The 14,872-nt window shown below is 34.3% G+C and overlaps 3 protein-coding genes and 1 pseudogene across 4 annotated transcripts; 3 read left to right on the plus strand and 1 right to left on the minus strand.

Annotated features, from left to right (window-relative positions):
* Window positions 1-5,349: 5,349 nt before the first annotated feature.
* On the plus strand, window positions 5,350-6,471 carry LOC132639767 (glutathione S-transferase U17-like). Its single transcript, XM_060356188.1, has 2 exons — window positions 5,350-5,370; window positions 5,900-6,471. The coding sequence occupies exons 1-2, from the start codon at window positions 5,350-5,352 to the stop codon at window positions 6,272-6,274; spliced, it is 396 nt and encodes a 131-aa protein (XP_060212171.1). The 3' UTR covers window positions 6,275-6,471.
* A 151-nt stretch (window positions 6,472-6,622) lies between these two features.
* LOC132641480 (glutathione S-transferase U17-like) lies at window positions 6,623-8,884 on the plus strand. Its single transcript, XM_060358496.1, has 2 exons — window positions 6,623-7,525; window positions 8,319-8,884. Exons 1-2 carry the CDS (start codon window positions 7,208-7,210, stop codon window positions 8,691-8,693), a joined length of 693 nt encoding a protein of 230 aa, XP_060214479.1. The 5' UTR covers window positions 6,623-7,207; the 3' UTR covers window positions 8,694-8,884.
* A 124-nt stretch (window positions 8,885-9,008) lies between these two features.
* LOC132641482 (glutathione S-transferase U17-like) lies at window positions 9,009-10,891 on the plus strand (annotated as a pseudogene).
* Window positions 10,892-11,462: 571 nt separating this feature from the next.
* Window positions 11,463-14,729, minus strand: LOC132641484 (uncharacterized). 2 transcript variants are annotated; one of them, XM_060358498.1, is made up of 6 exons: window positions 14,273-14,729; window positions 12,949-13,191; window positions 12,522-12,776; window positions 12,101-12,435; window positions 11,890-11,998; window positions 11,463-11,803 (listed from the first exon to the last, which is right to left on the minus strand). In XM_060358498.1, the coding sequence occupies exons 1-6, from the start codon at window positions 14,515-14,517 to the stop codon at window positions 11,731-11,733; spliced, it is 1,260 nt and encodes a 419-aa protein (XP_060214481.1). In that variant the 5' UTR covers window positions 14,518-14,729; the 3' UTR covers window positions 11,463-11,730. The 2 variants fall into 2 exon arrangements, with proteins under 2 accessions (XP_060214481.1, XP_060214482.1); XM_060358499.1 differs by having other exon boundaries at window positions 12,117-12,435; window positions 14,273-14,726.
* Between the last annotated feature and the right edge of the window lie 143 nt (window positions 14,730-14,872).

Genomic DNA, 14,872 nt, shown 5'->3' on the forward strand with positions numbered 1-14,872 from the left:
ACACTTATTTAAAACAGAATAATTACTTCCCTATATGCTCATGCCCACTCTCATATGAGAGAGTGACATACACTCTCCTTGCCACATGTGTATTTATTTGTTTTAGAATTTTTTTTTCAGCTTACGTGTCAATTTAAAAAAAAAAACGATTTCTTTTTAAAAAAATGATTTTTAAAACCAGTCTTTTTTAACAAAAATTGACAAATTTTTTTAAAAACCCATTTTAAAAAAAAAAAAAAACTGAAAACATGGATTAAAAAACTATATTTTCTTTTAAAAAATGATTTTTAAAATCCTTTTTTTTTAAAATGAAAATTTGATTTTTTTTAAAACCCGTTTTTTTAAAAACAAAACTAAAAACATGAATTTTTTAAAATATGGAAAAATGGATTTGTTAAAAATATGGAAAACTTGATTATTTTTTTAAAATGTCTTAAAAAATCTTGATTTTCATGATTTCATTTTCTTAGGACACTTTTATTTTTCAAATAAAATCCGAAAAAAGTGTTTTTCTTGTCAAAATGTGAAAAAAACTGAATTTTTATAAAATTTTGGAAAAATTAATTATTTTTTAAAAATGTGGAAAACCCGTTTTTTAAAATTAAATTTGAAAAACTAGATTTATTTTCATATTTTAAGAAAATACAGATTTTTAAGAAAAAGATTAAGTTTTCCTGTTTTGTATGTTTTTCACTCTCTCAAAGAGAGTGAAACACACTCTCCTTGCCATGTCAGCGTTTAGGGGGGTAATTATTCCGTTTTAAATAAGTTTAGGGGGGTAATAGGACCCAGGGAAAAGTCAGGTGTGTCGTAGCAACTTGGGGTATAATTCAGGGGGATAATAGTGCCTTATCCCTTTTAATTAATTATGCATGTAGCAAAAACAATTTGTTTTTTTAATTGGGACCGTGAACTGGTATGCGAACAATTATTACATATACAATCCAATCATAATTTTTCTGTATATACAGTTTTAGACGTCCTGATGATGTAAGTTACTCTCTCTGTTTACTTTTATTTGTTCATTATATTAAAAATACGTTATCATTTTTACTCGACCATTTTAGCATATTAAGAGAAAAAAAAAATCTTATTTTACACTTAACATTAATTACTGATTTTCAAACCATTCTTCAAGTCTATTGAGACTATACACTAATTATTATGAGTATTATGGTAAAATATATACTTAATTTAGTAATTCTTAAGGGACGTGCACCGACAAAAGTGGACAAGTAAATATAAACGGAAGGAGTATATTTGAAATGCTTTACTGTTATTTTTTTATAATTATTATTTTAGTATTATTTGTAATTAAATTATTTCTCTTTTATTTACAACATAAATTTGAATTTTAGCTTCAATTGTCAAGATAATTACATGAGATTTTTATCTATATTTTCATATTTATGACTTGTTACTTGAAATAATTTCATTTAAACTTTTAATTTTTTTAATCATGATTCAAAATCTTTTTTCTCTTATCTCAAGTTCAAATGGGTCTTATCCTTTTGTATTTTGAAACTGAACGTTTTTCATTTTTTCGTCTTTATGTTATTTGTTTATTGTTATTGCATCATTTATTGTTGGTATTAATTGAGACTTTTTTATTAGCTTGTTATTTGATATTATACCATTAAATACATATTTCACTCCATTTAATAAAATATCGATAAACATATATATTCTTTTTATGCCGTTACTTGGCTTAATGAGGTACTATATATATATATATAAAGTATCAAAAGGTACAACAACAAAAATAATAAAGATACACCTTAATCCCGAGCTAATTTGTGATAGATCTAGTTTGGTCCGTTTAGACACATTTGCTTCAATATTACAAAAACTAAATTCTTATAAACATGATTATAGTCTTGATTCAAATTTCTGAAGAAAAGTATTTCCAAACAATCTTTGAAAAAAATACTTCGAGTAGATTTCTCCAATACTGTTTAAATGCCTACACGCCACTATTATTCATTGTTTTTATTTATTTATATGTGATCAATAAAAAAATACAAACAATCCAACCAAATTAGTAGGTACGGTGTGACAAGTGACTGAACCATGCATTTTAATGAGCGAATTCAAAGAATAATATAAAATGCCACGTTAAAGATTTGATTAAGAGCCTGTTTGGATGGGCTTAAAAAAGCAGCTTATAAGTTGTTTTAGATAAGTTAAGCCAAGCGGGCTCAATTATTTTTTTGAGCTTATTTTAAGCACAAAATAGCTTATAAGCTGGCTAGTCAAACACTCAAAAAAGCTGAAAACAATTTATAAGTTGTTGTCAGCAACTTATAAGTCAATTCAAACAGGCTCTAAAAAAAATATGGACCCCTATTTAACGGCTTCTGGGCTTTAAAATAATATTTTATTAACTTACAAGTTAAAGCACACATTGATTGGAAAATTGGTTTGGCCAGACTAAACGGACGTTTGATATTGGCCGTCTAAAAACTTGTAAGTCACAGAAACAACCCCTTTTGGGTTGTCCCATTTTTAACATGCCCTTTTGATTTATTCCATTGAAAAAAATGCCTTTTCGGCTCGGGACTCTTGAGTTATAAATGCTTATTCCCGAGTGTGTTTGGTATGGCAAAGTTATTTTACATGAAAAATGTTTTCTATGATGTGTGGTTATTTTTGTGGTGTAACCGGAAAATATTTGTTGTTCTTTTTTTTCTTATAATTATCTTAACTTTTAGTTTCTTGTTACTTGCTCCGATTAATACTTGGACATTATTTTTAATCGTCAATACTCAAAAAATTTATTAAAACGATCTCTAATTTGCTAATACTATTATCACTAATTTTTAACATATATATTTTTCACAAAAATATGAGAGAAAAGAGTCACGAAAAAAAGACTGTCGTTGTACCAAATACACTCATGTAGCGCCCTATGCAAATTCTACAGAGAGAGATGCATAGTATATAAGGTAGTTAACTGGACTGTTAGGGTGTGTTTGGTAGGTAGGAAAATGTTTTCTTGAAAATAAATGAATTTCTTATTTATTTTCTAGTGTTTAGTACGGAAGCAGAACAATAATTTCCCAAGAACATTTATATGTAATCTAGAAAAATTCAAAGGGGGTGGAGACGGGGGCGGAGCCAAGTATAGCTTAGGGGGTTCGGAACCCCCTTCGGCGGAAAATTACACAGTTTATACATATATGTATACATAGTGGATGTCGAACTCCCTTTGGCTTCCTCGTGTGTTTACTTTTTTGAGTCCACCAAACAGTATAGAGGACCAAGTTCTCTATCTGTTTCCTTAAGTCATGCAGAATGTAAATAACACAAAATATTTACGTGGAAACCTCCTTGCTCAAGGGAGTAAAACCACAACCCACTGTAATAAAATTTGCTCAAACTTCACTATAAATGAGCAAATCTTTAGATTACAAACTATTGCAACCTAGGAATTAAACTATTAGTCCCTCCCCTTACAATAACTCTATTGCAAGATCATTACAATAACTCTATTGCAAAGACACACTTTGACTAACTCTAGCTAAGTGTACAACTCAGAACACTTGAGAAATAAACCTACCAAACACTTCTTGAAAACAGCTTAGGAATATAAGTTAAAGAACAAAAGACAAAATCAACAAACCTAAGGACTTAAAACATCTTCAGTGATAAGGGAACTGGTCCTTCTGGTTGTGGCAGCTTTGTTCTTGGTGAGAGCACTTGGAGTGCGGCGGCTTGCAGTTAAGATATGAGAGATTTTCTGAATTGCAAGTGTTAGGTTTTCACTTGTAACATGTTGTTTATATCGGTGGAGCAAGTGCGTAGATGTGAAAGCGACATTCCATTCGTTTTGGCCACTAGCGAACTGCAGCTGTGTTGCTGCACTGCTACCAGTCGGTATAGTACCAACAGTTTTACAACTGTAGAATTGACCTTTGCAACGGCTAGAAACTGATCCCTTCTGTTCCTCTAAAAACGTATCTGGTTCCTCGAATTAGTTTGTCAAATCATCAAAACATAAAATAGCATAACTTATCAATTTCTCTATTTTTGATGATGACAAACTCATAATTTATGTTCCCCCTGAGAATCAGATTTCCCACTTGTTCCACCGAGAATCAAGCCCATCTTTCAACATAACAACGTATCAGCACTTCCACCAACATATCAGCATCGTATCTTCCCCCTAATTACTAAACACGCTCTTAGGGGTCGTTTGGTAGATAATCGAAATTATCCCAGGATTATAATTCGGGGACTAATTTATCCCATCTATTGGGATTATTTTGTACCATCTAAAAGATGGTATAAATTAATCCCAGTATAAGTGAGATAAGAAGGTACAAGCTGGGATATCCCAGCACTGATTTTTATACCATGTTTAGTAGAAGGTATAAATTTATCCCAGGATAAATTTATACCTTCTACCAAACATGGTATAAAAATCAGTGTTGAGATATCCCAGCTTATACCTTCTACCAAATGACCCCTTAGTGTGTTATAGATTTCCTTGTGGTAAAATTTTCCGCCTTTATGTGTGTGTAATAGTGGCGACTCTTAGTAATTATCATGATAATGACATCTATAACGTTAGTATCTCGCGGACTGCTAGGTTGTTTATCACGACTCTTGAGCAATTAATTAACATGATAATGATTTCCAATTAAACATGTAAATATTTTGTGAACTGTTAGGTTATAAATCCATTTTAGCCTGTCACATTTACTTTTAGGTGTGTTCAGCGAGGAAAATGTTTTCCTAGAGAAAAGTCGTACTAACTTTTAGGTGTGGTCGACAGAGGAAAATGTTTTCTTAGAGAAAAGAAGTACCAAACACTAGAAAATATTTTAGTACTCATTTCTTCAGTGATAAGATCTCTTCTTCTGAAAATTGACGTACAAGACTATATAGCTGGCTCTAGTCTTGTTAAGTTGTTTGCCTTCTGTCCTTTTGGCTAAACGGAGAGAGAAAATGTGAAAGAGTAAAAGAAAAAGAAGGTTATTATGGATCACAGTTTAATTGTACTAGTAATCTTATTATAGCTCATTTAAAACAGTCCAAAATGCGTTAGTAATCACAATATTATCAGATAATGAAGTAGAAAGTAGGTGGCATCAACCACAAAACATACCATTACATTTTGGCAAAGAAAAAAAATCAAAGAGCACTTGCTGTGGTATTTGGCATTTCATTTACATAGGCTAAATATTGGATTCTTTGGGTGTGTTCGTTTTTCATGGAAAATGTTTTTAAGGAAAATAAGTGCTTTTTTTCTTGTGTTCGGTACTTAAGCAAAAAATGTTATCCTAAAAGCATTTTATATAATCTAGACAAATACTATAGGGGGTGAGGGTGGTGGGTGGTGTGAGTATGAGTGGGGGTGAAGATGAGGTGTGTTCGAGGGTAGCGAGGAGACAATCAATGTCGAATGCCACTTGTAGGACTTGTTTTCCCTACTTCCACAGGGAAGTCATTTTCCCCATTCTTAAGAAACTTGTTTTCCTAGATAAATGTTTTCCAAGAGTTTTGATTAACCGAACATGAAAAAATTGGAAAACGAATTCCAAAAAATATTTTCCTCCATACCGAAACACCCTTTGTGGGTTCATGTTTTCTTTATCAGTTGTAGTAGTATAACCCAGGGGTTGAACTACATGTGTTGAAGGGGGTTCAGTTAATCCCCTTCGTAGTGTGCAAATAGGGTAAAAACAATCTTTTTCATACATATAAATTATTGTGCAATTTTTTCCATACAAATAAATTATTGACTTCTCTTGACATGAAAGAAGTTTGTAGTGTAGTAGTAAAGTGGCTCAAAAATTGCTTTACATCGTAGGTTCGAAACTCAGGTTTGACATTCTTGCATTTTGAAACCCTGCCTCTGGCACGGATAAAATTGACATTTTAATTGATGCTGCAGTGGTTTCCAGCACTGCGTGGCATAGCAGCAGCACAAGGAGAGGACGCGAAAAAGGCGGCAGTAGAGTCGGTGGTCGAAGGCCTAGTGTTGTTGGAAGATGCCTTCAAGAATTGCAGCAAAGGTGAGAAGTTCTTTGGTGGAGACAAAATTGGATACTTAGACATTGCACTTGGCTGCTTCTTGGGTTGGGTGAGGGTGACTGAGAAGATGAACAATGTAAAGCTACTTGATGAAGCCAAGACTCCAGGTTTATATAAATGGGCTGAAGATTTTTGTGCTGATAGTTCTGTCAAAGATGTCATGCCTGAAACTAATAAGCTTGCTGAGGTTGCTAAGATCATTCAGGCCAAAATTAGAGCCCAAGCATCTAGCTAAGTTCATATGTCTTCTTCTTTCAAGGTGTGTTTAGACTATCAAGTCTTGGTAGTTATTTTCAATCTCTAGCAAAGATGATGTATGAGCACAACATTTGGTCTTTGAACTGGTCAAAAAATACATTGTTCCTTGTGTAATAAGCTATTCAGAAATGAGTACAAGAAGCCAAGATATAGCATCTGTTGGCTATTTCTAAATGATGTCTTGGTGTGGTGCCTTGAGCAGCATAGAACATATTGACTTGTCATTCCAGAAGTCATATATTATTCTAAGTCAGGAGAAGGTATTAACTCTTGTGATACTGGTAAAGGGCGATTTCATTGCTTGTTTTAAAACTAAATCCCCCTTAATATCTTGTTCATGTGGATGATTCTTGATTCAATCATGGTTCGTCTTTTGAATCATGTATAACTAATCCTGGTATAATTTAATACACCAATTACTAGTTACTACTCCTTCCGTTCCACTTTGTTTGGCACTATTTCCTTATTAGTTCATTCTAAAAAGACAGACACATTCCTATATTTCCTTAGCGAGAAGCTTTCATAGCCACGTAAATGCTACAACATGTTTAAGAACACGAGTTTTAAAAGTTTTATAACCACACAAATATAATGACATAAGTATTTAAGTTATAAGTTTCAAAATGTTTGAAATTTTTTGGGATGGAGGGGGAGGAGCAATCTTAAATTGTCAAAGTCTCTTTGAAGAATTTTGCACAACAAATGGACAAACTTATAAGGTCCTCTCATTTTAATGTTCTCACCCACGCACACTGCCAACTAACTTCACAGTCCGCTCTTCACACCACACTTTAAGCACTATTTATATCTCAAACTCTTGCCCAATATTTTGAAAACATCACCTATTTAATTAGCTTCTTAATTTCCTCTCTCTATAATTGCATTTTCTGTTTCTAATTCTTCTTTGATCATGGCTGAAAACGATGTGAAACTATTAGGATCATGGCCTAGTACATTTGTCATGAGGCCTCGGATAGCCCTTAACATAAAATCTGTGGACTATGATTTCTTGGAGGAACAAATTGCTTCAAAAGGTGAGCTTCTCCTTAAATCAAATCCAGTTTACAAGAAAATCCCAGTTCTAATTCATGATGGAAAGCCCATTTGTGAATCTCTCATCATTGTTCAGTATATTGATGAATGTTGGAGTTCTGGTCCCTCTATTTTTCCCTCTGATCCTTGTGATCGTGCCATTGCCCGCTTTTGGGCCTGTTATATCGACGACAAGGTACACATTTCTGGTTTCTTGTGTGTTCATGATCTCTCTTCTTGTCTTTAAAAGCTTAAGTTATTGGAAAGCAAACTTTAAATTACTTAATTATATTATGCCTCCTATGTGAGTGTCTGATTCTTTTTCATTGGCCAAAAATGTATTGTCTTTTTGCTTTCTGAGTGGTGGTGGCACCTCTAATACTATGTCAAAATGGTTGACATCTCATCTAAAAGCTTAAGTAATAGGAATGGCACACTTTTAATTGCTGATTATATTAATTATGTCTAACTATTAAATTTCTCTGCTTAATAATTGATAGTTACCTTTAATTGTATGTTAGTAGTTTGAGTACTACATTTGACAAAGAACAAAAACACAGAGAACTTGCAGTAGTGTTTTATATTTCATTTAGATAGGCTAAATATTGGATTCCATCAGACACTCACATTGGTACATCTGTCAAAGAACAGAGATCCTCACGTCATGAGCTAGCTTTTGGAATTAAGTTAGCTTTTGCGTGAGAGTTGGTTACCATCCCTATTCTTGGTTTACCCAATGTTAGCCCCCATATTATGTTGTTCACGCTCCAGGTGTTCAGTCTTGAATGTGAGGGGGAGAGTGTCAGGATCCCACATTAGTTGAGCGAATAGGTTGTTGTCTCTTTATATGGTCTTGCGCAATCATCACCTCATTACCTAGTTGAGGTTGATTTAGGCATAAGGTCTATTTTCTTAACAAATTCTTTGCGAGGTTCATGTTTCTCTTTGCAGTGGTTGCAGTAGTATTTACATTTTAATTGATGCTGCAGTGGTTTCCATTACTTCGTCGCTTAGTGGTAGCCCAAGGAGACGACGCCATAAAGGCAGCACTGTATCCTGTGGTCGAAGGTCTGGTGTTGTTGGAAGATGCCTTCAAAAATTGCAGCAAAGGCAATAAGTTTTTTGGCGGAGACAAAATCGGATACGTTGACATTGCACTTGGCTGCTTCTTGGGTTGGATGAGCGTGACTGAGAAGATGAACAACGTAAAGCTGCTCGATGAAGCCAAGATTCCACGTCTATACAAATGGGCTGGAGATTTTTGTGCTGATAGTGCTGTCAAAGATGTCATGCCTGAAACTGATAAGCTTGCTGAGGCTGCTAAGGCCCTTCTACCCAAAATTAGAGCTGACGCTTCTAGCTAAATCTGTACCGTCTTCTTCTTTCAAGATATGCTTAGCCTATGAAGTCTTGGTATCTATTTTTAATCTCTAGCTAAGACCATATATATGAAAACAACATTTGGCCTTTGAAAGGGATAATATACCTTTTGTAATAAATTACTCTGAACTGCGTACATGAAGCCAAGAACTACACTATCTGTTGGTTAACTCTATATGTGTCTCTTTGATGTTTGTTTCTGTTTTTAAAACTGAAAATCTTCTGAGCAATAGCCGAGCTGAAATATATAGAAATTCTTGGTGAGTTACAACACAATCAAACCTGAACGGGTTGCCTTAAGCAACAGAGGACATTAACTTATTATTTCTGGTAGTAGCATGAACTGTTATCTTCACATTTGTGGTAAATGGAAGAATTTTATGGTTGCCAATTCATTATTTTAAGTTAGGAGAAGGAATTAACTATTGTGATGCTGGTAAAGGTGATCTCATTTTGTCTGTTGACTAGTTCTCAATCCAACTATAATAGTAGAAAATTTAGATACACTCATCTTGTGAGTCACTAAAGTCATTAAAAACTATAGGCCAAATATTAAAAGATGAATAAAGGACTAGATCCATGACACATAGAGATACTGTTTGCAGTCTTTAAAGATTACTTCGTAGACAATAGAAGCTTAATAGTATTCTCCGCCAGCAAAGAGAATCTTGCTGATCCTACATTGTTTGTTCAGACGAGGTCTAAGGGGGCATAAAAAGAGTAATTCTGTCCTAAATTGCTTACATTTAGAGTCCTTGAGTTGGCTATGGCAACCAGCAATGTAAAGCTTCTGGGAAGAAATGGATGCCCTTTTGTGAATCGGGTTCAAATGGCCTCGACCTTGAATTCATCAAAGAGAATCCTTTCAAGAAAAGTGAGCTTCTCCTCAAATCAAATCCTGTTAGTAAGAAAGTCCCAGTTCTCTTCCACGCTGAAAAGACTATCTGTGAGTCTCCTCATCGTGCAATACATCGATGAAGCTTGGCCTAATGGTCCCACCATACTTCCTTCTGATCCTTATGAAAGTGCCACTGCCCGGTTTTGGGCAGCCTATATTGATGAAAAAGTAAGGTTTTTGCTATACATTAACCTCTTTTTGCTTCCATTTTCTTTTTGTTTTTGCTATTTAATTTGAGTCCACTTCTGCTGATTTTTCCATGTGCTGAAGGATTCTGCAACTTCCAAGCATAGGTTTTAATCTACAACTTTTCCTAATTTTCCTGCTGAAGTTATAAAAGAAAATGTGATGTGAAGTTGCAACTAGGACCTTCTTTGAAGGGAAGAGCGTTAAAATAACCATATACTATACGAAATATCTTAATTTTATCCTCCATTATACTTTGAGATCATTCATATTCTTGTTGTTACCAAATTATCTTGTATTTGCCTTGACCTCAACGAAGCTCCAACCTTAAACGTGAAATCGACCCAATCCATGCTAGAGCGCTGTTAAAGTCAAGCATAAGTTCAAGACGATTTATTAACAATACAAGTATGAATACCTGCAAAGTATAGCCGAGGGTAAAATTTAAATATTCCATGTAGTACAGGGTTAATTTTGCAGCATCCTTTTCCTTTCTTTGAATCTAGAGTGTAGCTTTTTCTTTTTCATGTTGGTAATAATATTACTATCTAAATATAGAATGTTGTATGCAGTGGTTTCCATTAACAGCAGAGTATAGGAAAGCAGAAGGAGAAGAAGCAAAGGCAGCAGTGAGAGACAAAGTGATTGAAGGGACATTGCTGCTAGAGGAAGCTTTCATCAAATGCAGCAAAGGCAAATCTTTCTATGGTGGAGATAACATTGGTTACATTGACATTGTTCTTGGGAGCTTATTGGGATGGCTTAAAGCAGAAGAAATTTTGACTTCCACAAAAATATTTGATGAAACCAAGATTCCGAAATTAGTCGCATGGGCTGAGAGATTTTGTGCAGACAAAACAGTGAAGGATTTCATCCCGGAATCTGAGAAACTTGCTGAAGGTTTCAAGAAGTTTGAGAAACTAAAAGCTGCCTCAAACTCAAATTAGGGGTTGCTTTTAATGGAGTTAGTATGTGTAGAAACTTGATCCTGCTTCTATGAATGTACGTTGTATGTAATGGCCAATGCAAAAAGGTTTTACAAGATATAATTCAACAAATTATAAGTGATTGTTACTCTTATGAATGGACTAAATGAGATTGTTTTAATATCTTTTTAGTACTGACATATTTAAAGCAACTTGATCAAGCCCCAGCTTAAACCAATTCCATAGGCATAGATTGCGGCCTAATCTGCTTTCTAACTTTAATCCTCATGGAGTCTACTCTCGTCTTTGTAAGTCAAAAATGAAAAAGATTGAGAACCATTTCTACCATTTACTGTTTTTTTATTTCCTTTCTCCTCTAAACCTACAATAATTTCTGCCCAAGATTTTGCAAAGCTCAATCTGTCTCTAACCTGTCTTCTATTTTCTTTACACAAAGGCATGCTTGATTTAGATTATCAAACTGTAGTTGATTGTTTTAATTAAGTTCTTCTATGACAATTACTACAATAATCAATTCCTCAAATGAAGTAACAGTTTGTTATGAGTACTTGAAATTTATTCTTCTGTAAACAGCTAAACATTGATTATCATTAATCTTAAATAGAAAATATGGCTACATATACTGAAATTATCTGAACAGAACAGAACTTCGGTATTGATTTCTAGGAAGGTTTTTGTTTTGATTTCGATTGCTAAGAATGGTATCACGAGTCAATGTTAGCTAGAGAAATGTAGTAGTCATGTTAGCTTCCATAACAATGGTGCGATAAAAAAGCATTTCATTCCACATAAAAAGAACATCAAAATGGAAATGAGAACAAAAGAAATAATCTCAGTATGGGACTAGGCAATAATGTCCCAAACAGCAAAATATATTGCATACTTACTACACTTGACACTTAATTAAATCTGATATAAAGGGTCACCTAATAGATTAACATTCACAAACCTACAAAGTAGGCACATAGAAACATACACAACTGCAATAGGTCATGATCTCTGGCTTTGTGTTGCTACTCCATAGTAAAACTTCTCATGAATATGGACTACAAGATCCAATGCTCTGCAGGAGGCAATAGAATACATTACAAAAGGACCATTAAATGTAATAAAATTTAATAATATCACGAGTATAAATATTGCTTTTACCTTTGAAATACTTGCCGGAAACCATAAATTGCACAAAGTATGGCATATATGTAGGGAAAAGAACAAAGAGTTCGCTCTCCACATTTTCGATACGAACTTGACGGCCAGTCTGGTATATTAACAAAAATCTAAATTATTTCTCATGTAATATGAAACAAAATAATGATAAATTAATGAGCTAGATTTTAAAAGGTATTAACACATGCATTACTTGATGATGCGCGTACCAGCGCACTCCCCAGAAGAATCAGTATGCCAATGGGAGTATCAAAATCCTGATGGGACTGTCCACTTTCTGAGATGGTTAAGTTGAGGAGTTCATTCCACGGTGCACTACCACTTGCATCATTCCTTATTCTATTCACCCATTGCGCTTCAGGGTTGCAATAAGGTGGTATAGAATAAGTAATAGTCTTGAACTTGGCCAAGTCACTGGTTTGATTGTTTGCATTGCACATGTACAGTCGATACATGTACTGAATAAATGCAGCGAATCTAAAATTATCATACATGCTAGGATGCATCAAGGCTACCACTTTCATGTAACTACAAAAGAAGAAGAAATACTGGTGATTTACTTTAATCAAAGAATAACAGACATTGTATTTTTGTACTATACAGTAGATTCTTACTTTATAGTCTTAGACTCTTCAAGGCATTCCAGCAAATGCTCAACATCTTTGGGTAGATTTTCTCCCACAAAGCTACGTATGATGTCTAGCAGTTTGTTTATCGCTTCATTCCGTAAATCATCTGACAACGGGTGTGTGACCAGGCCAGCTACCCATATAGTCATATCACCCCTGACGTGTATTTTGTCTTGGTTAATCAGCGACACGGGAACTTTGTTTTTTTCAAATAGATCAAAGAAAAATTTAATGATTCCCCTGCAAACATTCAAATATATTACTTACAAAATCCTACAATCAGGGGTGCAACCAGAGAACAACTAACAACTAGTTTGAAATGTTCTTCCATTTAGTAATGGAAGTCATCCGTTGTCACTTTCAACTTGAGATAAAAAAGAAGAATAAAAGCTACCGTAAAAGTGAAACTCACCGAACTACATGCCTTGCTGTGGAAGAGAGTCGATATTCTTTCAAATTTGTACCGAACACCCTATGCAGCTCCGTGACCCTTGCCGTTGTGCACCATTTTCTCAGGGTTAAACTATTTTCAAGATCAGCAACTTTTAACCTTTCTTGCCAAGCTAATAAGTTCATTACAGTCTCTGACAGATCCACCTCTCTTTGTAATCTTCTAAGTTCTTGTATTTCAGCTTCTGTGTCATTCATCAGAGATCTAAAGAAAGGATGGTGGTGTATTAGTATTACTGTGGTGGTGTAGAAAAAGTGTGTCACTGCTATGTATATACTAGTGTCGATGGCCAGTGCTAAGCCCGGACCCAAGCTCAATAAATTAAATTTCTTGTTTTTGTTGATTTTTTGTCATTACGAACACAAGCGTGGACATAACCCGCATGTTTGGTGGCACTTAACCTTGAGACCTTGAAGTCTCAACACCGCCACCTTGCCACTTCAGCAAGGCTTCATTACCAACACAAGGTTGGACAAATTAGATTATTTCTTCTCCATAAGCTAAGGACCCGTTTAGCCATAAAAATTAGTATTCACTTTTTTTCGAAATATTTTTCACTTTATTTGAAAATCAGTGTTTGGCCATAAAAATTCTAAATCGAACTTGAAGTTTATTTCGAATTTGGAAAACAACTTATAACATGTTTTTCAACTAACTTTTCACTTTTGAAGTTGTATTTAAATACATTCAAATATGAACACTGTTCCATATATTCTTTGCAAAAATTATAACCAAACACAACTTCATCTTCAACTCAAACGCCGTAAATTTCAAATAAAGTGAAAAATATTTGAAATTTATGGCCAAACGCCTACTAAGAGTGTGTTTGGTATGACGGTAAATGCTTTCCGAAAAATGTTTTCCTATTTTTTTTGTCTGGTTGCACTAAATATCTTGGAATATGTTTTTCTCAAAATAGGAAAAAATGTTTTCCTTAGAAATTTGAGGGAAACCCTGCGCACTATCCACCCCACCCCCACTCTTTCACCCCCCACACCCACCCACCCCACTACCACACCCACCAACCCTACCCCCACCACTAGAAATTGTACTCCGAATTCAGAAAACTCATAAGTGTTTTACTTTGAATATATGCAAATGTTCTTAAAATGACATCTTCCCTCTAGCATATCAAACAAAAAAATCACTTATTTTCCGAGAAAATATTTTCAGTCATAGCAAACACACCCTTAAGTGTAAAATGAAGAATCTATATGATGCACAGACACTACTGAAAAAAGAAAAAGAAAAAGATTGAGTAGAATGGAGTGCATATATATTATACCTAGTTTTATATAGCGATTTGTTAGAAACATTAGAAGAAGATTGAGGATGTTGTTCCTTAATAGGATAATGGTGGAAAGCAGTGAAGAACAAAGAGGACCAGAGAGAATCATCGTTGGAGATTCGATTGAAGCGCGTGCAAGTTATGGAGAGGCAACAAACATCTTTGTAGTTGAGCTTGGAGGATTCAATTCCGGTTTCCAGGATACGTCTCCATAGTTCGTCCGGTAAAGCTGATGCAGTCATATTCAGCACTTATTTCTGTTTGATGTTCAGTTTGGGTTTTAGAGAGTCTAGCTAAAATGTAAATAAAAGTGTAAATTTTAGGAGAAAATGACAGAATTGACCCTTATCTTTGGTAATAGGTTTAAAATAGTCCCTTGAATATAGCAGTTTTGGTTGTTTAAGTTTGTAAAAATAGCATTTTTGATCTCTATCATTAGCTATTTACCAAAATATAGAAGTACAGATTTTGTATTTTTTTCAGGTGTAGTTTTTGTTATTTTTAGCCCTTTTTATTGGTCTGGTGTAAGGTGTTCAGACTAGTTTGGTCCTTGATATGTACTACTCCGTTGTCCCAATTTTTTTGACACATTTTTTT

Source organism: Lycium barbarum, chromosome 5, assembly GCF_019175385.1.
Source record: "Lycium barbarum isolate Lr01 chromosome 5, ASM1917538v2, whole genome shotgun sequence".
Lineage (NCBI taxonomy): Eukaryota > Viridiplantae > Streptophyta > Magnoliopsida > Solanales > Solanaceae > Lycium > Lycium barbarum.

Coding starts and splice junctions, on each gene's coding strand:
- LOC132639767 (XM_060356188.1), top strand. CDS start 5,350: ATGAGTGGGGGTGAAGATGAG. Junction 5,371..5,899: donor TGAGTGGGGGTGAAGATGAG/GTGTGTTCGAGG, acceptor TTGATGCTGCAG/TGGTTTCCAGCACTGCGTGG.
- LOC132641480 (XM_060358496.1), top strand. CDS start 7,208: ATGGCTGAAAACGATGTGAAACTATTAGGATCATGGCCTAGTACATTT. Junction 7,526..8,318: donor CCTGTTATATCGACGACAAG/GTACACATTTCT, acceptor TTGATGCTGCAG/TGGTTTCCATTACTTCGTCG.
- LOC132641484 (XM_060358498.1), bottom strand. CDS start 14,517: ATGACTGCATCAGCTTTACCGGACGAACTATGGAGACGTATCCTGGAA. Junction 12,436..12,521: donor GAAGAGTCTAAGACTATAAA/GTAAGAATCTAC, acceptor CTTCTTTTGTAG/TTACATGAAAGTGGTAGCCT. Junction 11,804..11,889: donor TTCCGGCAAGTATTTCAAAG/GTAAAAGCAATA, acceptor TGCCTCCTGCAG/AGCATTGGATCTTGTAGTCC.